Genomic DNA, 22,559 nt, shown 5'->3' with positions numbered 1-22,559 from the left:
GAACTGAATAATTACTTTGCGTCAGTCTTCATGGTGGAAGACATCAGTGGGATGCCAGAGCTCTAGGAGTATCAGGGGGCACAGGTAAGTGCAGTGGCCATTGCTAAGGAGAAGGTTCTGGGGAAACTGAAAGGTCTGATGGTGGATAAATCACCTGGACCAAATGGACTACACCCCAGGGTTCTGAAAGAGATAGCTGAGGAAATTGTGGAAGCATTGGTGGTCATCTTTCAGGAATCACTGGAGGAAGAGAGAGTCCCAGAAGACTAGAAAGTAGCTAATGTAACACTGCTGTTTAAGAAAGGAGGGAGGCAGCAGACAAAAAATTATAAGTTGATTAACCTGACTTCAGTCATTGGCAAGATTTTAGAGTCCATTATTAAAGATGAGATTGCGGAGTACTTGGAAGTGCATGATAAAGAAGGACTGACTCAGCATAGCTTCATCAAGAGGAGGTCACGTCTGACAAATTTGTTAGAGTACTTTGAGGAGATGACAAGGAAGTTAGATGAAGGAGAACCAGTAGACGTGATTTATTTAGATTTCCAGAAGGCCTTTGACAGGGTGCTGCATTGGAGACTGTTAAATAAGTTTAAGAGCCCATTGTGTTCAGGGTAAGATCCTGGCATGGATAGAGGATTGGCTAACTGCCAAAAGGCAGAGAATGGGGATAAAGGGGTCTTTTTCAGGATGGCAGCCGGTGACTGGTGGTGTGCCTCATGGGTCAATGCTGGGACCAAAACTTTTCACAATAATAACTAGTTGGAAGAAGGAATTGAAGGCACTGTTACTACGTTTGCAGATGATACGAAGATATTTAGAGGGACAGGTATTGAGGAAGCGGGGGGCTGCATAAGAACTTGGATAGATTAGAAGAAAGGGCAAAGAAGTAGTGGATGGAATACAATGTGGAAAAGTGTAAGGTTATGCAGTTTGGAAGGAGGAATGGAGGCATAGACTATTTTCTAAATGGGAAAATGCTTAGGAAATCAGAAGCACAAAGAGACTTGGAAGTCCTTGTTTAAGATTCCCTTAATGTTAACATGCAGGTTCAGTCAGCAGTTAGGAAGGCAAATGCAATGTTAGCAATGTTAACATGCAGGTTCAGTCAGCAGTTAGGAAGGCAAATGCAATGTTAGCATTCATGTTAAGAGGTCTAAAATACAAGAGCAGAGATGTACTTCTGAGGCTGTATACAGCTCTGGTCAGACCCCATTTGGAATATTGTGAGCAGTTTTGGGCCCCACATCTAAGGCAGGATGTGCTGGCCTTGGAAAGGGTCCACAGGAGGTTCAGAAGAATGATTTCTGGAATGAAGAGCTCATATGAGAAACTTTTGAGGATTCTGGGTCTGTACTTGGAGTTTAGAAGGATGAAGGGGGATCTTATTGAAATTTACTGTGAGGCCTGAATAAAGTGGAAGTGGAGAGGATGTTTCCACTAGTAGGAAAAGTTAGAACCAGAGGGCACAATGTCAGGCTAAAGGGGTGATCTTTCACACAGAGATGAGGAGGAATTTCTTCAGCCAGAGAGTGGTGAATCTGTGGAACTCTTTGCCACAGAAGACTGTGGAGGCCAGGTCATTGAGTGTCTTTAAGACAGAAATAGATAGGTTCTTGATTAAAAAGGGGATCAGAGGTTATGGGAAAAGGCAGGAGAATGGGGATGAGAAAAGTCTCAGCCATGATTTGAATGGCGGAGCAGATTCGATGGGCTGAGTGGCATAATTCTTCCCCCAAGTCTTATGGTCTTATAAAGTGGCAGGATCTAAATTTGTTTTTGTGACTATTCATAGTGCATTTGCTGGGCTGCCAAACAAGTGTAATGCATAGAGAAGGTGTCTTCTCAAGGAGACAGAAAGGAAAACATAAGGTGAATAATCAATGGGGGTCATTTATTCATCTGTGAAAGAGGAAAGGAGGTGATGAATCAAAAGAATGGATTGGAGTACAATGCCATGTTACAACAACATGAGAGTCAGGAAAAGATAAATGGAAGAACTAGGCTGCACAGATCTATTTCTGTCCTTATAAATATCTATCAATACTTGTGATATTCTTGATTTGACAATGAGATTCCAAGGTCCTTTTGAGCCCTCGGTCAGCTGTGAAGTAATATTGCAATGAATTGGATATGTGATGATATTTTTTGTGGCAATCTCAGTATATATCTGGATCAATTCGGATGAAGGATCCACAGTGAAAAAAGAATCAAGGTGTTGACACTTACGATGTGTTTCCAACATTTTTTGTTTTTATACCAATTTCTGTTCATTTCATAGAGAATGTCAAATTTAACTCATTTAGATCATCAACACTGATTTCAAATTTAATTTAATTATAAACGTGTTAATGCCACACCTTAGGAAGAGTAAAATGTCAATGAAATGTTCATTGGCATTGTATATAAAAACATGCATTATAAAACACCATGTATTTTTCTCTTGCTAGCTTTTTTGTAAACAGAAACTATTAAGACAATTGAATTTTGTATAATCTTGAGGAAGATCATACAAAACAAATTTAAAAAATTATGATTTTATACATACATACTTTCACTGCTTGTATGTTCAATTGTTCCCATAGAAACCACTTAGCCTTTGTGAACTCTTCTGAGGTTCCCATACGTTCCCCCAGACAACAGCTATTGTTTATAAAAACGGTGAATGTATAATTACTGTGGGAATGTTTGTGAGCCTGGGAAGATATTAAAGATGCAGGAATGTTTGCCAGTACACTGCACTTGAAAACAGAGTGCGGTATCAGGTTTTTGCTTAATGCCCTTTTAAAGATTACCAAAAAAAACACATACTTAAAATGTTTTGACAGACTGTTGAAACAGCTTAGAATCCACAAGGGGGCACATTGGTGTGGGTTATTTAGAGGCACAGCCTTTACACTGTGTCCTGCCAAATCTAACAGTAATAATATCTACACAATATCCATTTGTGAAAAAAACAGTACTTTTTAAATACTTTTCACATTATTTTATCACGACAACAGAATCCCTTTTTTAGCAACATACTTTTCAATCCAAGATTACTTTGATAGTTTTGATCAACTGATAATGATAAGTAGATGGCAATAACCTTGTTTCAATAATGTTCTGTCACTTCTAATGGGTCAGTCCATTTCAAACTCTTCTTGAATGTCATTGTGTGTGTATGGATTATATTTCTCTAAAGAGTGAAATTATGTTTTCAACATTTTGATTGTGTAGCATGTTGATGTAAAATGTGTTTTGCCATTGCACAGTAGGATCTGAATCTCTGTTTGACACTGATTTATTTGCTGGCTGCCCTGTTTTGTATAGAAGAGTGAATGATTTTCTATTCAGGTTTCTGGAAATAAGCAATATTTACAATTACCCCGCCTCCAACCCCCACCCCCCCCAAACAATGGTGCAGCATGTATAAAATAAATAACTGTCCAAGCTAAAATGAGCAGTTTTAAAGTAATCATTGTAAAATTCAGGTTCATAGCATGCTTAATTCCTTGCTGTACCAGCCAATAGTGAAGAACTCCTGATAAATCCATGGATGTTGTGGAATCACAACTTGTGGTCACCAAGGTACCTCGTGGGACTTTGATCACACAGCCTGCGATGACCTGTCCTGTGCTCCTTTCTATATTGGAAATACAGTAAATAGCTGGTTTATCAAATGAGAGAAAGGACCCACTAACTGCCTGCCTTGTATATGAACCATATACAGACAACGGTGATTAAAATTTGGAGCATGGGTCAGGTTTGGTCTCTAAAATATTGGAGACAAAAAAGCAGGGAGTCGAGGACATAGTGTTTACTGATGCAGCAGTGGACTTAAATGTAAGAACAGTAGTTTTAATTCAACAGCGTTTTTTCTTTGTCACATTCATAGGACATTATCTTATTATAATAAGAAATTGTCCCTTGCAAAAAATGCACTGTTCTGAATTACAATAAATTCTGCACGATCCTATAGCATAAGAGTACACATTGTCCATAAAGGTGCCATGCTTGCCTCTGAGTCAGAAGCCCACATCCCACGAATGGTCGTGAAATAAAAGAGATTTTAGATGCAAGACCCTTTCCTGAGACTTAAACACAAAATTACAAAACAAACTTCTCCAGATGCTGGAAGTCTGAAATAAAAACAAAAAAACTGCTGAAAAACAATATATGATGTTGAAGATTTGTGTCATGTACTTGTCAGGACAAGTGCAAGAATGTCAAATTTCAAACAATCACAATTATTTACACCACAAGAGGACAGGGTGGGTGACAGATCAATTCTGTCGAGTTGAGGCATTGACCTGGAGAGAAAAAAGATGGCTACTCTATGACTCTATTAGTTCTTCAAGTTCTGGGATAATTCAGAAAAGATGCAAGACTTGAATATATTCCTCTTCTTTTCAGAGAACGGGCCCTCCTAGCAAGTGTAAATGAGCTACATTATGAGTGGAATTTTTTGGCTGTTCCCACGGACAAAATCGCCCAGTCCTATCAACGGTGCTCCCTAATCATGGGTTTCCTGGCAGCAGAGGGTATAAACAACAGAAAAGCTAGTTGACAGCAGCAGGGCTGGAAGATCCAGTCTCCAGCCAATGGTCATCCATCCTCACTATCGCAGCCCATGACTGGGAGGGAGGTGCGGGTGTGCGGAATCCAGCCACAGAAGTTCGACTGATTATCTTAAATTAGTTGTAAGTATAGCTGTTAACACGCTCATATTTCAGCAACATGTCTCTCTGTGGAGAGTCACTAATAACACTTAAGGTCGAAATCTTTTCCCAGAACTGCCTACCCAATAATAAATATGATGTGAAGATGCCAGCATTGGACTGGGGTGGGCACAGCAAGAAGTCTCACAACACTAGATTAAAGTTAATAAATAGTAATCAAGGGAAATTTTCTCCTTTTGTCACAGAATTCTGGTGATCAGGCAGTGCCGTCTTCAATTAAGACCGATGGAATCTACTAATCTTGCGGGAAGATTATAACCTTTTGATTTCTGTGCAGTAACTCAAGCCCAGTTTCAATCCCTGAACAGAGATTTCTGCTGAAATGGTCAGGATCTAAATATATAAATTGAATCTCTCGAGAATTGATGCATGCGACATCATTTTTGAAGACTCTTTCAGTTAACACCTTCTCGCAAAGACTAACCGTGAAATACCCTTACAGCTGGAGGATAAGCAGTTGGGGGGCATCACAATAGCATAGACTTGTGAGTTGCAGAATATCGGCTTGATCTCCCGTGTGGCAGGCCTCCTGGTCTCAAATACATCCCTGTGGGCGGATGCCGTTAGAAATTAAAACAAATTGCCTTGGATGCTGGGAATCTAACATTAAAACGCTGGAAATAGTGAACAGCTTTGGCAGCATTCTGTGAAGAGAGAAATGGAGTCTCAGGTCGGCGATCTTTCATCTGACTGAAAGAAATCAAACATTCCACAGTTCATACGCAATTATGATGTGGATGTGCCGGCGTTGGACTGGGGTAAACACAGTAAAAAGTCTGACAACACCAGGTTTTAGTCCAACCGATTTATTTGATCGTAAACTCACAAGCTTTCGAGGGGACTCCACCTGTTTCCTTACACGGGGGGGGGGAAGACTCATCGTGACACAGTAATGAGTCATTCTTACAAATTCAGCAATATAAAATATTTTTATCCACATAGTTGAAATGTTTTCAGCGTTGTCTCAATGCAGCGTTGTGAAAACTTCAAAGAAGCTTATATATTGCTGGTACATGCAGTGTGTGGCAAACACAGCTTCGTTGCAGAGATAACGTCAAGCTGACAAGCCTTTCACAGTAAATGTTGGTTTCAACCGCTTCAACTGAGGGTGAGATGTTAAAAAGAACCTGGGGGGGGGGGGCGGGGGGTAATGTTCTGGGGCAGAGGTATATGAACATCTTACAAAACACATAGAAAAAGGAAAGCTACAGAAAAAAATACCACGACCAGCCTCAGAAACATCTTGAATTAAAGACATGGACACACATAAGTGGAAATATTGAAACTGATTAAAATAAAAGTGGATCCTACAAAGAACTTGCTTTCCAATTAGACGAATATTTCAAACATTTAGAGTGTGGAAATTAAAGTTTGCCCAACTGTTTATTGCTTTGTTTTGTAAGATTTGTCCTGCAACTGACCAACCTTGGAAAACGTGAGGGATCAGTGGTGGGGGACGGGAAGTGTCCATTCAGTGACGCCAACTGTGGGAGTTAAAGAAGATTGGGCAAACTGTTTTTGTTCCCAACAAGAATACCTTGTCTAATCCAGGACAGGTCGGATAAGACATCAATCATACAAATTTCCATTGGCAGAAATCTTCAGCTGTCATTCTTTCATGGACAATTTTCAGGGAATATTCACGTTTAAAAATGCAATTGCCCTTACTATTTAGGAATGAGGCAAAGATAGAACCGTTTTGAAAGATTTGTTGCAACATGTTGAATTATTCTGAATTAAGTATTCGCTCAGAATTACCTAAATAGAGCTCTGCACATTTATTAACATAATTTTTAAGTGCTCCTTGTTCTGAGCCCCTTCCAATTTTACTTGTATATATGAAATCGAGTGCAACAATCCAGAAGTCCATTCATTTCTTCACCATATCCGTCTCATCCATTACCAAATAGGCGATAGAATTACTCAACCAGTTAAGAATAATAACCTCGGTAGATGGCACACATTTCGGTTTCAATGTTTTTCACTTCATATTTTCTTTGTAATAGTTCTAAATTTTTCGTTCATGTTTATTGAACATTAATTTTGTTTTTGGTAAATTTTGGAAATATTGCGATTCTTCCACTTCCACACACAATCCAGTTTGAGAAAAAGCTGGAATGTGACATGAGGAAGGAATGAAGGATGAGGGTTGTGAAGATGGGGTGAGGTGAAGGAGGGGGGAAGGAGACTCCTGCGGATAAACACCAGCCACTTCAGCCGAATGGTTTGCCTCTGCGCTGTCAAATTCTGAGCGATGGCTTGCCTGCAGAAACGTGAGGATGCAGCATTCACAGCCCTAAATCTTTGTCGCCTCGCTTCCATTTCCTGGCACAAATATATTTCTACTTTCCTCACTGACAGCTTTCCTCAAATTAGCTTGCACCTTTCTGCTGGAACTCGCTCTTTCAGCATTGCTGCTGCGCCACTTCCCTCTCCCCCGTGAAGGAACCTGTCGGATTGCCATCAATCAGAGCATCAATGAGAGGCTCTCCCCGCCGTACCTGCACCGACTCCGCCTGGCGCAGCTCTAACACGTTGGGTCTGGTGGCGGAGCTCAGTGCTGGGGCCGGCTCCTCCACAGGGTGAAGCTGTGACTCTCTCTTTCTCTCTCTGTCCCCTGCGTGGAGCCGCTGCCTTTGGGCTCATTGCGGAGCTGATGTAATGGGAGTTTGGCGATTGGTCCGCTGACGCAGCGCCGCCGCCGAATGACAGGAGTGCTGCAGTCTCCTGTGCGCCGGGAGGAGGAGGCTACAGCACAGGCACTGGAGCGTGAACGCATACATTATTATGGCATCGCGGCGAATGGAGACTAAACCGGTGATAACGTGTCTCAAAACACTCCTCATCATCTACAGCTTCGTTTTCTGGGTAAGGCCGATTGATTATTTCCTATTCTTTAGCACCTGAATAGAAGCGACAAAGAGGGGAAAAAAATAATTAGTATTTTGTTGTGCTTGGCACCAATAAAAAGGTGAGATACTGGAACCCACTTTTCCAGAATTGACCCCCTCGTCCCCTTGATTTGCGTGTTGGCCAGATAGATTTACAGGATCTGAGTGCGGCAGTGGCGTGTTTAGAAAAAAAGCTTTTTTTTGTATGTGATATGCGGATGTTTTTAATACTGACGCACTGGTCGCTGTGTGTGTGTGTGTGTGTGTGTGAGAGAGAGAGAGATGTGCGGGTACTGCAGCAAACATGAAAGATCATCAGTCTCATACAGAAGCTCCCCCCGCCGCCACCACCACCACCACCCAAGTTTGTTTGCTCTGTTTAAATTATTCGCCTGCGTACTAAATCGATCATTTAAGAGAAATAATATTTAACGTGCGAATTAATGTTTTCACTGACACCGCCTCAGCCCATTGAGGACATCCAAAGCAACTTCCTTCGTCTTCGCATTCCCTTAGGCTTATTTTTTCCTCCTCTTAAGATACAAATTGATACCTACGGTCCACGGATATATTTATACAATCCATCTCTCTAAAGAAAATATTAGCCACACACACATGCCGCATTGCTGAATAATTTCCTTGTGTTTTTTTTTTAAAAAACAATTTAGTCAACATTTGACACAGTGACTTATTGTTCCACTGCAGTGCTTTCCACCTGCATGTGACGTTTGTAGGTAGGTTTTATCAAACCAGGAATTATTGGATGTATGTACTTACTTCATTTCCCCAACAATTTTTTTTACTGGTGCGACACTTGGTTCGTTGGTAAGGATTTATCATGGAAAAGCCGAAGAACCGAGTTTAATTTTGGGTTCAGACCTGAATACGTTAATAGTGACAAGCCAGTGATTATTCTATACAACATGTTGCAGATACATTTAAAGCCTGCGATGTTTGAGTTATGTCTGGTACGTTAACAAGTGATCCCATAACGAATGTATTATTTTCAGCCGTGTATAAACGTACTGTTTACAGCAAGTGGATTAACAATTTATGTCTGACTCTAAGTTCGTGGCAGTCTTGTAGTTATCCTAGTTTATTCTTTGATTTGGCTAGTGGTTTCACTCACCACATAATTCGTTGGCTACCTATATGGCAATTGAAAATGCTGATGAAAGGATCACAGCAGGGAGAGATGTTGATTTCAACAAATCTGTGTTTAGGATTCTACAGCTAGATGTCCATCTAGAATAAAAGATTTGCAGATGTTTTTCACTTGTGTAAATTGTGAATGGACCGACTTACTAGTGTTTGGTTCCCTCACATTACAACAACTTGCATCCACATAGCACCTTTCACATTGTAAAATCTCCCAAGGTACTTCACAAGAACACTATGAAACAAAATTTGACATAAGGAGATATTAGGGCCAATCACCAAAAGCTTGGTCATACAGGTTGCAAGAATGTCTTGAAGTAGGAGACAGAGGTAAAGAGACAAAAAGGTTTAGGGAGGGTATTCCAGAAACCAGGGACTGGACAGGGACAAAAATTAAAGTCAGGACTACACTTTAGGCTAGAATTGGAAGAGCATCAAGAACCTGGAGGTTTGTAGGGCTAGGAAGTAGGGAAGGGTGAGGCCACAGAGGTATTTGAAGATAAGGATGAAGATTTTAACATTGAGGTGCTGCTGGACCAGGAACTAACATAGGGTTGATAGATGAATGGGATCTAGTCCAAGCAAGGATATCGGCAGCAGAATTTTGGATGAACTCAAGTTTACAAATGGTGCAAGGTGGTAGGCTAGCCAGGAGCATATTGGAATTGGATTTGCAGGTAACAAAGTCTTTGATGGGTTCAGCAGCAGATGAGCAGGCACAGGGTTGGAGGATGGGTGATGCTATTGAGGTGCAATAGGCAAGCCTGGTGATGGAGTAGATATGAGGTTGGAAGCTCATCTGAATCAAATAGGATGCCAAGGTATGATAAGATTTATAATTTAACCTGAATTACTGAATTTGTCCATTCTAGCAATGTTCACTCATGACCTCTTGGGCCAAGCTCTTGGTAATCTGTCCTAATATCTCCTCTGTTGGCTTGATGCCAGTTTTTGTCTGTTTATGTTCCTCTGAAGTCCCTTGGAAGGTTTTACAATAGTGCATTATATGTACTAATGTACTGTATAAATGCAAGTTGTTGTTGTGTTTGTTGATACACTTCATCAAGAAGGCCTTTATCATAATTTACAGTTCTTTGCTTTCTTCTGCAAAATTGGACACCTTATATTCATTGCAGTATTTTGAATTAGGAAGGGTTAACACAACGGGCAGAGATCTTCTGATACCATTTCTGTCATGGTTGTTTTGCATTCACAGTAAAAGCATAATAGTGGCTGTAGTATGTTTTCTGTCATTCATCAAGAACACGAAAATAAAGGAACTGGAACACTGCCACCTCCTTTTAATAATGAGGTTGGCATGAAGTGTTTATCAAGTTTGTCACCTGATCAGCCTGCTGAAGAACGCTGCAAGGATATTTCATTATCTCCCAGATTGCAAAGCTAAAATAAATCAAATATGTTTCATAGTCAGGATGGTTTCCAGTCTGATCAGTGAAAAAAACAAGCGGCAACAATTTAACCAAGTAGGATTTTTTTTTAGTTCCTAGTTATAGTAAGAAGGTAGGGCTTGGAAATTTTTAGATGCAATGAGAAGCAGGTTTGCCATTCTTAACTATTTCATAAATGACCTTGCATTTACTGTAATAGCTTTAATAGCTTTTTCACATCAGAGTGTAAACCTTCAGATCTGCTTTACTGGTTTCCAAACACAGCACGCTCAATCTTATAAATTAATTTCACATTTAGGTGAGGAAAATGTTTAACTCCAATTAGAGGAAATTAAATTCCTAAGGTTATCATCATCGATGAACCTTTTTACACAATCAATAATTATTCAGTTCAAAGTCAAAATTTTGTCTTAAATATGTAACAATTCTCCCTCCTCCCACCATTTCATTTATACCATTCTGTAGAGTCCATGAGCAAAAATATGTAACCTGCGCTGTGGACAATATGAAGCTGAGTTTCTGCTTTGGGCATCATTGACAATTGAGGCACAAATTGTGCTGTTTTTCCAAACTGATTTTAATAATTCAATCATTATTCAAACTCATCTATATAATTTAAAAAATGCAAAATCGACTGTGAGCCCACACAATCAGGCCGAATAGTAGAATGTTCCTTCTTGCATTATAAAATATTCCTCATGTATGTAAGAGCAGTAACCTGTTGCAGATTTATTAATAAAGATTAAATTGATTTACCACAAAAATAGGTATTTTTAGTAAGAATGTTTAGTCACCTTTTGTGAGTAGCTGGTTTACAAATAACTGAAAACAGATCTCAACAAACTATATAGACATATTTATTAGTTTAATTGATGTACAGTCAGCAATTTCTTACTAAATTAAACATTTTTTCATGTTCAAAAACTTCTAAAAGGGCATTCATACCCCTGGACCTAAAAAGGCTTAATTTTAAGAACCTCTAATACATCCTGATCAAATGCTCTTACAATAGCCATCCTGATTAGTATGAATCAGAACAACAATAACATTTAGGCTCTCATATTAATGCATGGTGTAAATAGCCAGCAATGGGTTCTCTGACATATCAATCCTAATTTTTGTTCCCATAAATTGGGACTCTGATGTTGCATAACAGTTATTGAATAGTAAGGTTATATTATCTTCTTCAAGAGGTACCTCTACTTAATGTCCAATTGTCATCCCTAGTGGAAAACTTCTTCCATCTCCTCCAGGAATTCAGAGCAACCCATTTGGTAGATTGCTGGGCTCTTCTTCTGTTATACCTGGGGTGACATGGTAGCACAGTGGTTAGCACTGCAGGGACTTAGGTTTAACTCCCAGCTTGGGACACTGTCAGTGTGGAGTTTGCATATTCTCTCCGTGTCTGCATGGGCTTCTTCTGGGTGCTTCAGTTTTCTCCCACATTCTGAAAGGCATGCTGGTTAGGTGAATAGACCCGAAAAGGTGCTGGACTGTGGCAACTAAGGGAATTTCACAGGAACTTCATTGCAGTAAGCCTTACTTGTGACTAATAAAGAAACTTCAATCCAATTATTGGCAGCGGCATGGTCACTGATTTGATTGAAGGTGTGGTCACTCCATGGGTGAAACCAATTTTCAGCACAATATTTTTTAAACCATTGCTAAGGACCACATAAACTTATTTGTGCTAAGGAACTTCTGCTTGAAATATCTTGAATTTTATTTTGTTCTGCTTTGGCTAATTTTGGGCCCAATTTAATGAAAATTCTACCCCATTTACCATAACAGTACAAATTAGTATTGTTTAACAAATATAGCACTTGCATCAACTGAGCCTGCCATATGGGTGAATGAATCATATAATTTAGGGGGCTTTCTTCAAGTTAAGCACTTTTATAAATATATATATGTACATATAGAAGGCAAAAATCTATAATGTAAAAATCTACATATTAAAGTGTTTTAGTAGAATAGACCCAACAGAAATTATTTGAAGGCATATCAGATTAAGGTACTTAAACGTGATATATGGTAACAATTATAATGCTGACTTCCTCCAGTACATTCACTGTTTGTTTTAATATGAATGTTATGAATAATATGACATATGAATTTAAGAATATTCAGAAATTACAGTGGGGAGTTTCCTCACTTATTTCGGTATTAAAAAAGTGGCCAGCTTATAAAGCAAGCAACGCTGGCAATAAACATGTTATAATACTGTATAGTTCAGACAGGAACAAGGCCCAGAGCTAATTTTCTATATTTAGTTGAGCAGAATAATTTGAAGTAGCACTGCATTTTTTTTTTATTCTCATTATCCTAGACATGCATTCTCTGTTATCAATAATATCACCCCTGTAAGCTCAAGTCTAATAAGTAAATACCCTGGCCAGCATAATATTAAACCATAGATGTCCAAAGAGTACAGGATTGATTTTTTCTGATTTATGCCAAGATATTTGATCTCAATTAGGCAAACAATGGTTACTGTAGCTGGAAAGTGTGCAAGGGTAATTCCTGGCCTTTCTTGCACACCTCTCTGCTACCACGATCATAGTGTCTCTGGTAGAGTCCCAGCAAGTCATCTGCATTTCCTTTAGGTCAGGCATAGAGCATAGCAGATCAAGAGAGTGGCATATAAAGAAGATACTTGAAGAAAACCACTGTAATAATGATCGAACTTTCTGCATCATTTATTATCACAGCAGAATAATTATTCAATACGCTACTATCTTCTGAAAGTGTTCAATTTGTAAGATAGTTTCAAATCATAAGCCATTAGTTATGTGTAAAATAGTGGTTGATGCAGCCTCAACTTTGCTGTAGCTGGGCTATCCTTTTTATGCAATATCCTCAGCCTCAATCACTGAATAGGGAGTAGATATGGAACTTGAATTAAAATCCCAATGTGGCACAATGTGAAATTTAATTATGCAATTGATCAATTGCAGTCTGGCAGCAGGGGGAAAAACACATTAATGTGAGCTGTTGTAAAAAAACAAACGCATTTACTAAACACCTTTAAAGAAGGTAACCTTCCAAATTTAGCCCACATGTGACTCAATTTCTATCCTACATTCTTGATCCTGAAGGTATCAGCAACCTACTGAATTGTTAATCACCTGCAATGGTGTTCAAAATGCATCACCTGCTTAGGGAAAGTAGAACTGGGTGGGCAATAAATATGGGCACATCCCAAGAATAAATCAATAGCAAGTTTTAAAGAAAAACAATAACAAGTAAGCTTGCATGTGTAGTATTATTATTATGTTTACCTTTTTTTAATGTCTATTCCTTTCTTGCCTTCATCAGGATATTGGAAACTACAAGTTGAATTTTAAAGTGCTGTTGAAGGGGTGCAGTGACTGAGCCAGCAGCAGCAATATATTGTTTAACTGCAAAGGATTCAGATGTAGAGCTGACACTCCTATTTTGTGGTCAATACTCCAGTGTAAAGCTAGGATGGATGTGAACCAATTGGGATACCAGTTTGCCAGAGTGTATTTATAAGATCAATATTAGATTTGTCTAAACTAGTGTGTCAGTCCAGGAAGTCACTGCAGATTTAGGACCGTGCTGCCTTGGATATCCCCTCTGAATGAAAGAATGTCTAAATTCTTAATAGTGAGTCTATTGAATGGGTAAATCTTGCCAGCATCTGGGTGGGTCATTTTTATTTTTGCAGGAATGTATGCAGTGTTTGCTTCAGCGTAAATCTTCTTTTGTAACATTCTGGTCCATTATTTGATTGATGTTAAAAATATTATGGACGTGTGATTGCTAGTGTAACAATTTGGCAACCTTATTAGTAAACCTGGCAAAGTACTTTGATTGGCATTTTATCTAGATATGATTTATCTGTCTGTATCAATCTGATTTTATTCTACAGTAATATCACCTTTATTCTGCTAGGATCAGCCTCTAATGTCTAGTGATTAATTTCATCTCACCTAAATGTAACTCATTTATCTGCTCTTGCTAAATGTGGAAAACCAAATTGGTTAAGTGATAATCATCAAAGTTTACAAACAATTGGTCAATGTGACTTCCCTCAATATAATTTTATGCAATAAAAGCCCCAAAAAAATTGATCAACCAGTTTTACTGAAAAATTGCTATATTACTCAACCACAACAATTTTCCTTGCTTTTATCATTCCTCTCCTGGACCACTTTTGTTATGACCCAGGCCAGAAGCTCTAAGGTGTTTTATGAAGTCAGCCTAGACTATAGGTTTTGAACTTTGAATTTGGCATGGATGAGCATAAGATGTTTCACTCCAGGTATGATTCGAGTGACCCCACTAAGAAGCTTTTATCAAACAAAGTTTATTTAAGTACATGGTTAAACTATAATAAGAAAAATCAATACAACTTTTTCAAAAGAATAACCATTAACAGCTAAGTATACTTTTCCAAATCAAACAACTCCCCAAATGTACATCCCATTCTAGACTTGGCATAGAAAGCAAGTATGCTCATGTGATGCTGGATTTTGTAGCTTTTTAACACCTGCTGTGATTTAGTCCTTTGGATGTTGAATTAGAACACCGACTTCCAAGTCCTGGAATTTTCAGTACCCCTCGAGAGATAGAGATACTGCTTGCCTCTTCTTTTTGCTAGCAACTCATAGACAGCAGGAATTCCAACATCATGGGGAGAGAACCAAGAAAACAGTGCTTTCAACCTGCAGTCCAAACAGCTTCTGGCAAAATGAAACTAAAACCTTGGATTTTTCCTGTGGGAGAAGAACTTTCCAAAGCCAACATCTGACCTGTCGATCATGCTCCACTGAACAGTTCCAAAGGGGTTATAAAACTCCAGGACACTGCTTTAGCCCAGATTAAATATAAACAAGATGCCCACTATATTACTTCAGTAGCAATTAGAGGACCCTGACTCAGATATCACAGCAACAATAACACAAGAGGTTGTTACAGAAGGTTAGGGGGCATGGAGTTGGGGGTAGGGTGTTAGCGTGGATAGGGGATTGGCTGTCAAATAGGAGGCAGAGAGTGGGCGTCAATGGGTGCTATTCGGATTGGCGGTTGGTGACTAGTGGAGTGCCTCAGGGATCGGTGCTGGGGCCTCAGCTATTTACCATTTATATAGATGATCTGGAGGAGGGAATCGAGTGTAAGGTGTCAAAATTTGCTGATGACACAAAGATTGGTGGAACGGTAAATTGTGCGGAGGGTGTGGAAAGTCTGCAGAGGGATCTAGATAGGCTAGGCGAATGGGTGAGGAACTGGCAAATGGAATTTAATGTTGGCAAGTGTGAGGTTGTCCACTTTGGTAGGAATAATGGTAGGAAGGACTACTACTTACATGGCGAAAAGCTGCAGCATGCTGCGGTGCAGAGGGACCTCGGGGTCCTTGTGCATGAGTCGCAAAAACCCAGCTTGCAGGTGCAGCAGGTGGTCAGGAAGGCGAATGGGATGCTGGCCTTCATAGCAAGGGGAATTGAATATAAAAGTAGGGAGGTCTTGCTGCAACTGTACAGGGCACTGGTGAGGCCGCAGCTGGAGTACTGTGTGCAGTTTTGGTCGCCGCACTTGCGCAAGGATATTTTGGCCTTGGAGGGAGTGCAGAGGAGATTCACTCAGCTGATACCGGAGTTGAGGGGGTTGAGCTATGAGGAGAGGCTGAATAAACTAGGTTTGTACTTGTTAGAGTTTAGAAGGATGAGGGGAGATCTCATTGAGACGTACAAGATGATGAATGGGATGGATAGGATAGAGGTGGAGAGGCTCTTCCCGCTCAGAAAGGACAGTAGGACTAGAGGGCACAGCCTCAAGATAAAGGGGGGGCAGTTTAGAACGGAGTTGAGGAGGAACTTCTTCACTCAAAGGGTGGTGAATCTCTGGAATTCTCTGCCCGTTGAAGTGGTGGAGGCTGCCTCGCTAAATATATTTAAGACATGGGTAGATAGGTTTTTGATAAGCGAGGGGATTAAGGGTTATGGGGAGAAGGCGGGAAAGTGGAATTGAGCCACTTCAGATCAGCCATGATCTTATTGAATGGCGGGGCAGGCTCAAAGGGCTAAATGGCCTACTCCTGCTCCTATTTCTTATGTTCTTATGTTAACACCAGGACCTGTTTGAAAAAAACTGCAGAGAAACATAATAAAAATACATTTTGTAAAGACATAGTATTGTCACAGTTGGCTTTGAGAGAAATCCCTCCACAGTTGTGACATGTAGTGAGAGTATTGAATGTGTAATAATGGAGTTTGGGTAGGTTGACTGGACATACATTCTTAGAATTTGCCTCAGTAATATTTAAATAATGTTTACTAACATAATATATAGTGCAGGAATTGGTGGCTTCACAACAAAATACATTTCTACATTTTTCAGAAAATTACTAAAATGTACATTACATTACTTTCAAATATTAATGCAAGATACAATATATTTTGGAAGTCTGTTGCTCACAATTATTTTCAGTTTTAGCTGCACAAAGTTAAACAAATGGATTTTTATGGAGCTTTTTTAAAAATTAGTGGTGTTTAGCTTACTAGAATCAGAATATTTTAAAGCTTAAAAATTAAATTCTAGTGAACCTTAATTATTTTATATAAGACTGCAATTAAGCAGTTTTTAGCAGTTCAGCAAATTTATTCAGAGAATAAAGAGCAAAAAAAAGTCCCAGTTTTGATCCCCAGTCTTTGTAAGCTTAGATGACCTCAGCAAGACCAGCAACTTGAATGCTACAACAGTCAGCTACATTACTCAGCGTTCTCTTCTTCTGAAGTACTCTTTAGAACATGCATAATAATCTGTGCCTGTGTATATAGGCATGGTGTCTATTACTACATAAAACATACAGCACAGGAACAGGTTGGTTTATGGTCTGCACAAGCCAGTCTATTTTGTTTGAGGAACATTATTTACCATATGTAAATAAATACAAAGGATTGGCTACAATAGGCCAGATTTTACCAGAAAAGTAAAAAATACAATTTGAGCAATGCACGCTGTTATTAAGTAAACTGTACAGTCATTTGTAGAGAGGAAGAGATACTCTATGAATTGTGATTCACTACAACTTGTTGCCAATTTCCAGTGCAGCACTCTACAAAACATCAAATAGCACTTAAGCTTCCTTTTCATGAAATTGCTACATTTTCACATTCAGTGCACGTTAAACTCACCATAAAAAGTTAAGCCGAGTAATTATAAGCACTGGTATTGTTTCAATTATGTGATAATTTTGAATGACAACAAAAACAATTGTTATTTTTATGGCACCTATGATGTATTTAAATGTCTGAAAGTGCTTCATGGGAGCATTATAAAATAAATTGTGGTACCAAGCAACATAAGGAGTTGTCACATCAGAAGACCAAGAGGTGGGTCAAAGAAGTAGATTTTGAGGAGATTTTAAGGTGTGTAAAGTAAGGTTTAGACGGAGAGGTGAGGGATGGTATTCAGAATGTGGGGCCTAGACATCTGAAGTGCATGGTCTCAAATAGTGAAATAATTAAAACGGGATGAACGAGAGGCCAGAATTAGATGAGTGCAGTCATCTCAAGAGTGTTGTGGGCTGGAAGAGATTATAGAGATAGGGAATGGTGAGACCAGGGAGGGATTTGAAATCAGAGGTGAGAATTTTAAAATCAAAATGCTGCTTGCTCAAAAGCCCATGTAGATCAGCAAACACATGGGTGTCAGAGAAATGGGACCTGCTGCCAGTTAACACATGGACAGCAGTGTTTTGGAAGCCAAATTTACAGAGGGTAGAATGTGAGGGACCAGCCAGGTGTGCATTGGGATAGTTGCATCGAGAGGTAATGAAAGCACAAATGAGGGCTTCAGGAACAGATAGGCTGTGATAAGGTAAAATAGGGTCACCTTACTAGGGTAGAAGTGTGTGGTCTTGGTGACAGCATGAATAGGAGGTTGGTAGCTCATCTCGACATCAAATGTGACAACACATTTTTGAATAAACTGGCTTAACCTCAGACTGTTGCCAAGGTGACGAATGGAGTTGGTAGCTAGGAAACACAGTTTGGAGCGGGGAATGAAAATAATGGTTTCAGTCTTTCTAATATTCAATTGGAGGAAATGTCTGCAGTCTGATAGTTTATCAACAGTGATGGAGCCATGGTGGTGAGGTGGAACTTGGTGTCATTACTGCAAATGTGAAAACCATCATTATGGTTTTGGATAATTCCATTCAGGGCAGCATGGAGATGAGGAAAAAGGAGGAGACTAAGGATAGATATGAGAAGTAATGCCACAAGAGCAGAAAGAAAGCCCATTGAAAGTAATTCTTTGGCTATGATTCAATAGATAAGAATGGAAGTGGGTGGGACCAGGCCCAAGCAGCTAAATGACAGTAAAGAGGCTTTGGAATAGGAGAGCGTAGTTAACTATGGAAAGACTGCAGACAGATTGAAAAGGATGAAGATGAAAAGTTTATCTTTGTTACAGTTACATATGTGGGATTTCCCACCCCCGCAGCGTGACTTCCGGTGGCAGAGATAGTTCACCATTGGCTGCTGGTGGGATCAGAAGATCCCGCCAATGTCTGTGGCATTTTGTGTGGCTCATCCCTCCTGCCACTGGGGAAACCTGCATCAGGGGAGCGGCCTTCAGTGGAACTAGAGGATTTCATTGGTGGGACGAGCTGGAAAATCCCACCCATTGGATAGGATGTGATTTCTGACTTTGATAAGAACTGTTTCAGTACTTTGTTTTATAATGCTCCTTGGAAGATGCAGCATGGGTTCATGAAGGAAAAGTCATGTTTGATTAATTTGGTGGAATTCTTTGAGAATATTACATGTGCAGTAGACAATGGGGAACCTGTGGATGTAGTGTATCTGGATTTCCAGAAGGCATTTGACAAGATGCTGCACCAAAGGCTGTTACATAAGATAAAGATGCATAGTGTCACAGATAATGTATTAGCATGGATAGAGGATTGGTTGACTAACAGACAGCAAAGAGCAGGGGTAAATGTGTGTTTTTCTGGTTGGCGATCAGTGACTAATGGTGTGCATCAGGGATCAGCGTTGGGACTGCAATTGTACATGATTTACATAGATGATTTGGAGTTGGGGACCAAATGTAGTGTGTGAAAATTTGCAGATGACACTAAGATGGATGGCAGAGCAAAGCGTGCAGAGGACACTGAAAGTCTGCAAAGGGATATAGGTAATCTAAGTGAGTGGGCGAGGATCTGGCAGATGGAGCACAATGTTTCTAGATATGAGTTCATCCATTTTGGTAGGAATAACAGCAAAATGGACTATTAATTAAATGCTAAAATATTGCAGCATGCTGCTGTGCAGAAGGACCTGGGTGTCCTTGTGCAGTAATCTCAAGGAGTTGGTTTGCAGGTACAGCAGGTAATTAAGAAGGCAAATGGAATTTTGTCCTTCATTGCTAGAGGGATGGAGTTTAAAAACAGTGAGATTGTGTTGCAGCTGTATAAGGTGCTGGTGAGGCCACACCTGGAGTACTGTGTACAGTTTTGGTCTCTTTACTTGAGAAAGCATATACTGGCACTGGAAGGGGTGTAGAGGAGATTCAATAGGTTGATTCGGGAGTTGAAAGGGTTGGCTTATGGGGAGAGACTGAGTACCCTGGGGCTATACTCTTTGGAATTCAGAAGAATGAGGGGAGATCTAATAGAAACACATAAGATTTTGAAGGAAATAGATAAGATAGAAGCAGGGAAGTTGTTTCCGCTGGCAGGTGAAACTAGAACTAGGGGGCATAGCCTCAAAATAAGGGGAAGGAGATTTAGGACCGAATTGAGGAGGAACTTCTTCACACAAAGGGTTGTGAATCTGAGGAAATCCCTGCCCAGTGAAGCAGTTGAGGCTACCTCATTGAATGTTTTTAAGGCAAGGATAGATAAATTTTAAATAGTAAAGGAATTAAGGGTTATGGTGAGCGGGTGGGTAAGTGGAGCTGAGTCCACAAAAAGATCAGCCATGATCTTGTTGAATGGTGGAGCAGCCAGATGGCCTATTCTTGCTCCTGGTTCTTATGTTCTAATGAATGTTTTCATTTGATGAAATGCACCAAAAAAATACACAACTCTTGTTGCACGTTTAATGTGCAGGGATAGAATACTGATGACCATTAATCATCCTCTCTTTACCAGAAATTGAACTGTTATAAGTGTGAAGTCTCATCCCTTGAGATTATGGATTGTTTAAAGAGATTTTTAAAATGTCACATTGTTAACCGGACTAATTGATCACCCACTTCACTCAATGGGTGATCTCCATCCCATCTTCGGGAATATCCCTTGGTGGCTGGAAGACATCGGACTTCGCTCTTCACGCCTTCTGTCAACACTTTACCAACCCCTCCTACAAACATCTTCAGAGTGCTGGTGAAAGCCTGGCTCCTTTTCCCTTAACTGAGCCTTGACAGCATGTACTTCTGGAAACCAAAAACTCACAAACAAGTGTGGCTAATGGGAAAATGGCAAGATGCCTGCCTCTGATATTTTTGCTCAATTTTTAAAATTATGAATAAATATTTACGCATAAGCATCAACTGATGCACTCGTTTGGAAAGGAAACAGTTGAGTCAGTCAGTTCTTCTTTTCAACAATGCAGCAAACAAGCTGTTCTAGTTAACATTGCTAATAATAGCATACAAACTAAGTATATGGAGCCACTGTTTTTCCACATTTGTATTCTCGCAGCCCCAAAAACAAACTCTTGTGATGAATTCCAGCCATAGCCTGATAGGATTAGATTTCTCTTTTACCTACTTACTGTCCACAGTTTGAAATGAAGAGAAAGAAATGGCTTTGGCATAGAATACAACACAACCATAAAACAAAAGCCTGAAAGCACACTTACATAGTCAGCTGGCAGATAAATAGATTTATTTTTAATTACATGCTGAGCAGAACACTCCTAACAATAAGGTTGATAACTATTCGTAAAACCTAAATATATTCCTTCCTAAGGTCTTCTGTTATTTAAAAATAAGCATATGCTTTCAACGCAGAACTTAAATTTTAACTCGGTAAGTATCTAAGGCTGATTAGAGGCAGGGATATCTGGAGCCAACAGCATTTTGTTAATTCATTCAATAATTGCAACCTATTCTACAAATTTCGAGTCTTCGCAAAGGCATTGAATCTTCCTGCATTGTCTGGTCTGAGTGGCTATTATTCATGTCTGAGCCCTGACAGTTGAGTGTTGGCAAGTACTTAGATTTGTTGGGCGAGGGGGTGGAGGAGTGGTAGGGTTCAGCGAAGGGTTAATACCACAGATGATCACAATTCTGTCTTTGCCTAATTTCTGCATTCACCCATTTCCCACAGGGGTCACAGGATAAAGGTCACATGCATGCCAATGATCAGTTTTTTTTAAGCTGACGATAAGCTTTTTAACCATGTGTCAGCTTGACATGAGCTTTTTCACTGCTAATGGAGACTGGTTGGTTCCAAACAATCAAATCATTGAGAAGGTAGCGTGGAGCCTGTTGGAATTAATCTGACGTTACTTTCTCCCATTATTCAACTTCAGGCAGAGAAGCCTAAAATGAACAGTTGGTTTCTGAGCGTTTGTAATTATTTGTGGGGGAAATTTTAACCCCAGCAGCTGGTTCGTCCTGAAGTGGCAGTGAGAGAGAGTAGTGATTTTAATAACCAGGCCACATTATAATATTACAGCATACCACTGGCCAACCTTCTGACCAAAAGAAGAAAATGATGGGGGCGACTGTCCAGCTATTAAAATCAGGCATCTTGGGGGCAAGAAAGGATGGGCTGGCAGTTCCATACCAATCGCTGCTATGGGAAGAGGATGCATTGTCTGGGCTGTAGAGCTAAGGGCTTACACTCGGCTTGGGCAGTCTGGAAGAGCACTCTTGCTCTTTCTGATCCTACAAAAGAAATTAATAAACTTGCCCAGAAGGAGGTCTCACCTGCTGATCTTCTTCCTATCAAGCTTTAGTTTAGTTTCAAGTAAGGATTGTGTGTGACTTAAGAGGGAACCTGCAGGTGGTGGTCATGTTCCTATGTGTCAGTTGCCTTTGTCCTTCTAAGTCGTAGAGGTCATGAGTTTGGAAGGAAGCTTGCAAGTCAGTGGAGGTGAGTTAAAATTCTGCTTCAGTGTGATTACTCTGGGGGTTACGATTGACCAGAAACTGAACTGGACTCGTCACATAAGTACTATGGTTACCTGAGCAGGTCAAAGGCTAGAAATCCTGCAGCGAATAACTCACTTCCTACCTCCCCAAAGCATGTCCCCCAGCTACAAATCACAATTCAGGTGTGTAATGGAATACTTTCCACTTGCCTGCAGCTCCAACAACATTCAAAAAGCTTGACATCATCCAGGACAAAGCAGCCCGCTTGATTGCTACTCCATCCACAAACATTCAATCCCTCC

At 40.0% G+C, this 22,559-nt stretch overlaps 1 protein-coding gene across 1 annotated transcript in view; it reads left to right on the top strand.

The window, feature by feature from the left end:
• Positions 1-7,443: 7,443 nt before the first annotated feature.
• tspan7 (tetraspanin 7) overlaps positions 7,444-22,559 on the top strand; it is a 102,746-nt gene continuing 87,630 nt past the window's right edge. The window contains exon 1 of the mRNA XM_080203864.1: positions 7,444-7,589. Within this exon, the coding sequence (XP_080059990.1) occupies positions 7,509-7,589 (81 nt within the window). The 5' untranslated portion in view covers positions 7,444-7,508. The remainder of the gene's footprint in view (positions 7,590-22,559) is intronic.

The sequence above is a fragment of the Carcharhinus amblyrhynchos genome, chromosome 15, assembly GCF_965287045.1.
Source record: "Carcharhinus amblyrhynchos chromosome 15, sCarAmb.v2.hapA, whole genome shotgun sequence".
Classification (NCBI taxonomy): Eukaryota; Metazoa; Chordata; class Chondrichthyes; order Carcharhiniformes; family Carcharhinidae; genus Carcharhinus; species Carcharhinus amblyrhynchos.
The sequence above is the reverse complement of the archived record's forward strand: the minus strand, read 5'-3'. Positions and strand labels throughout refer to the sequence as shown.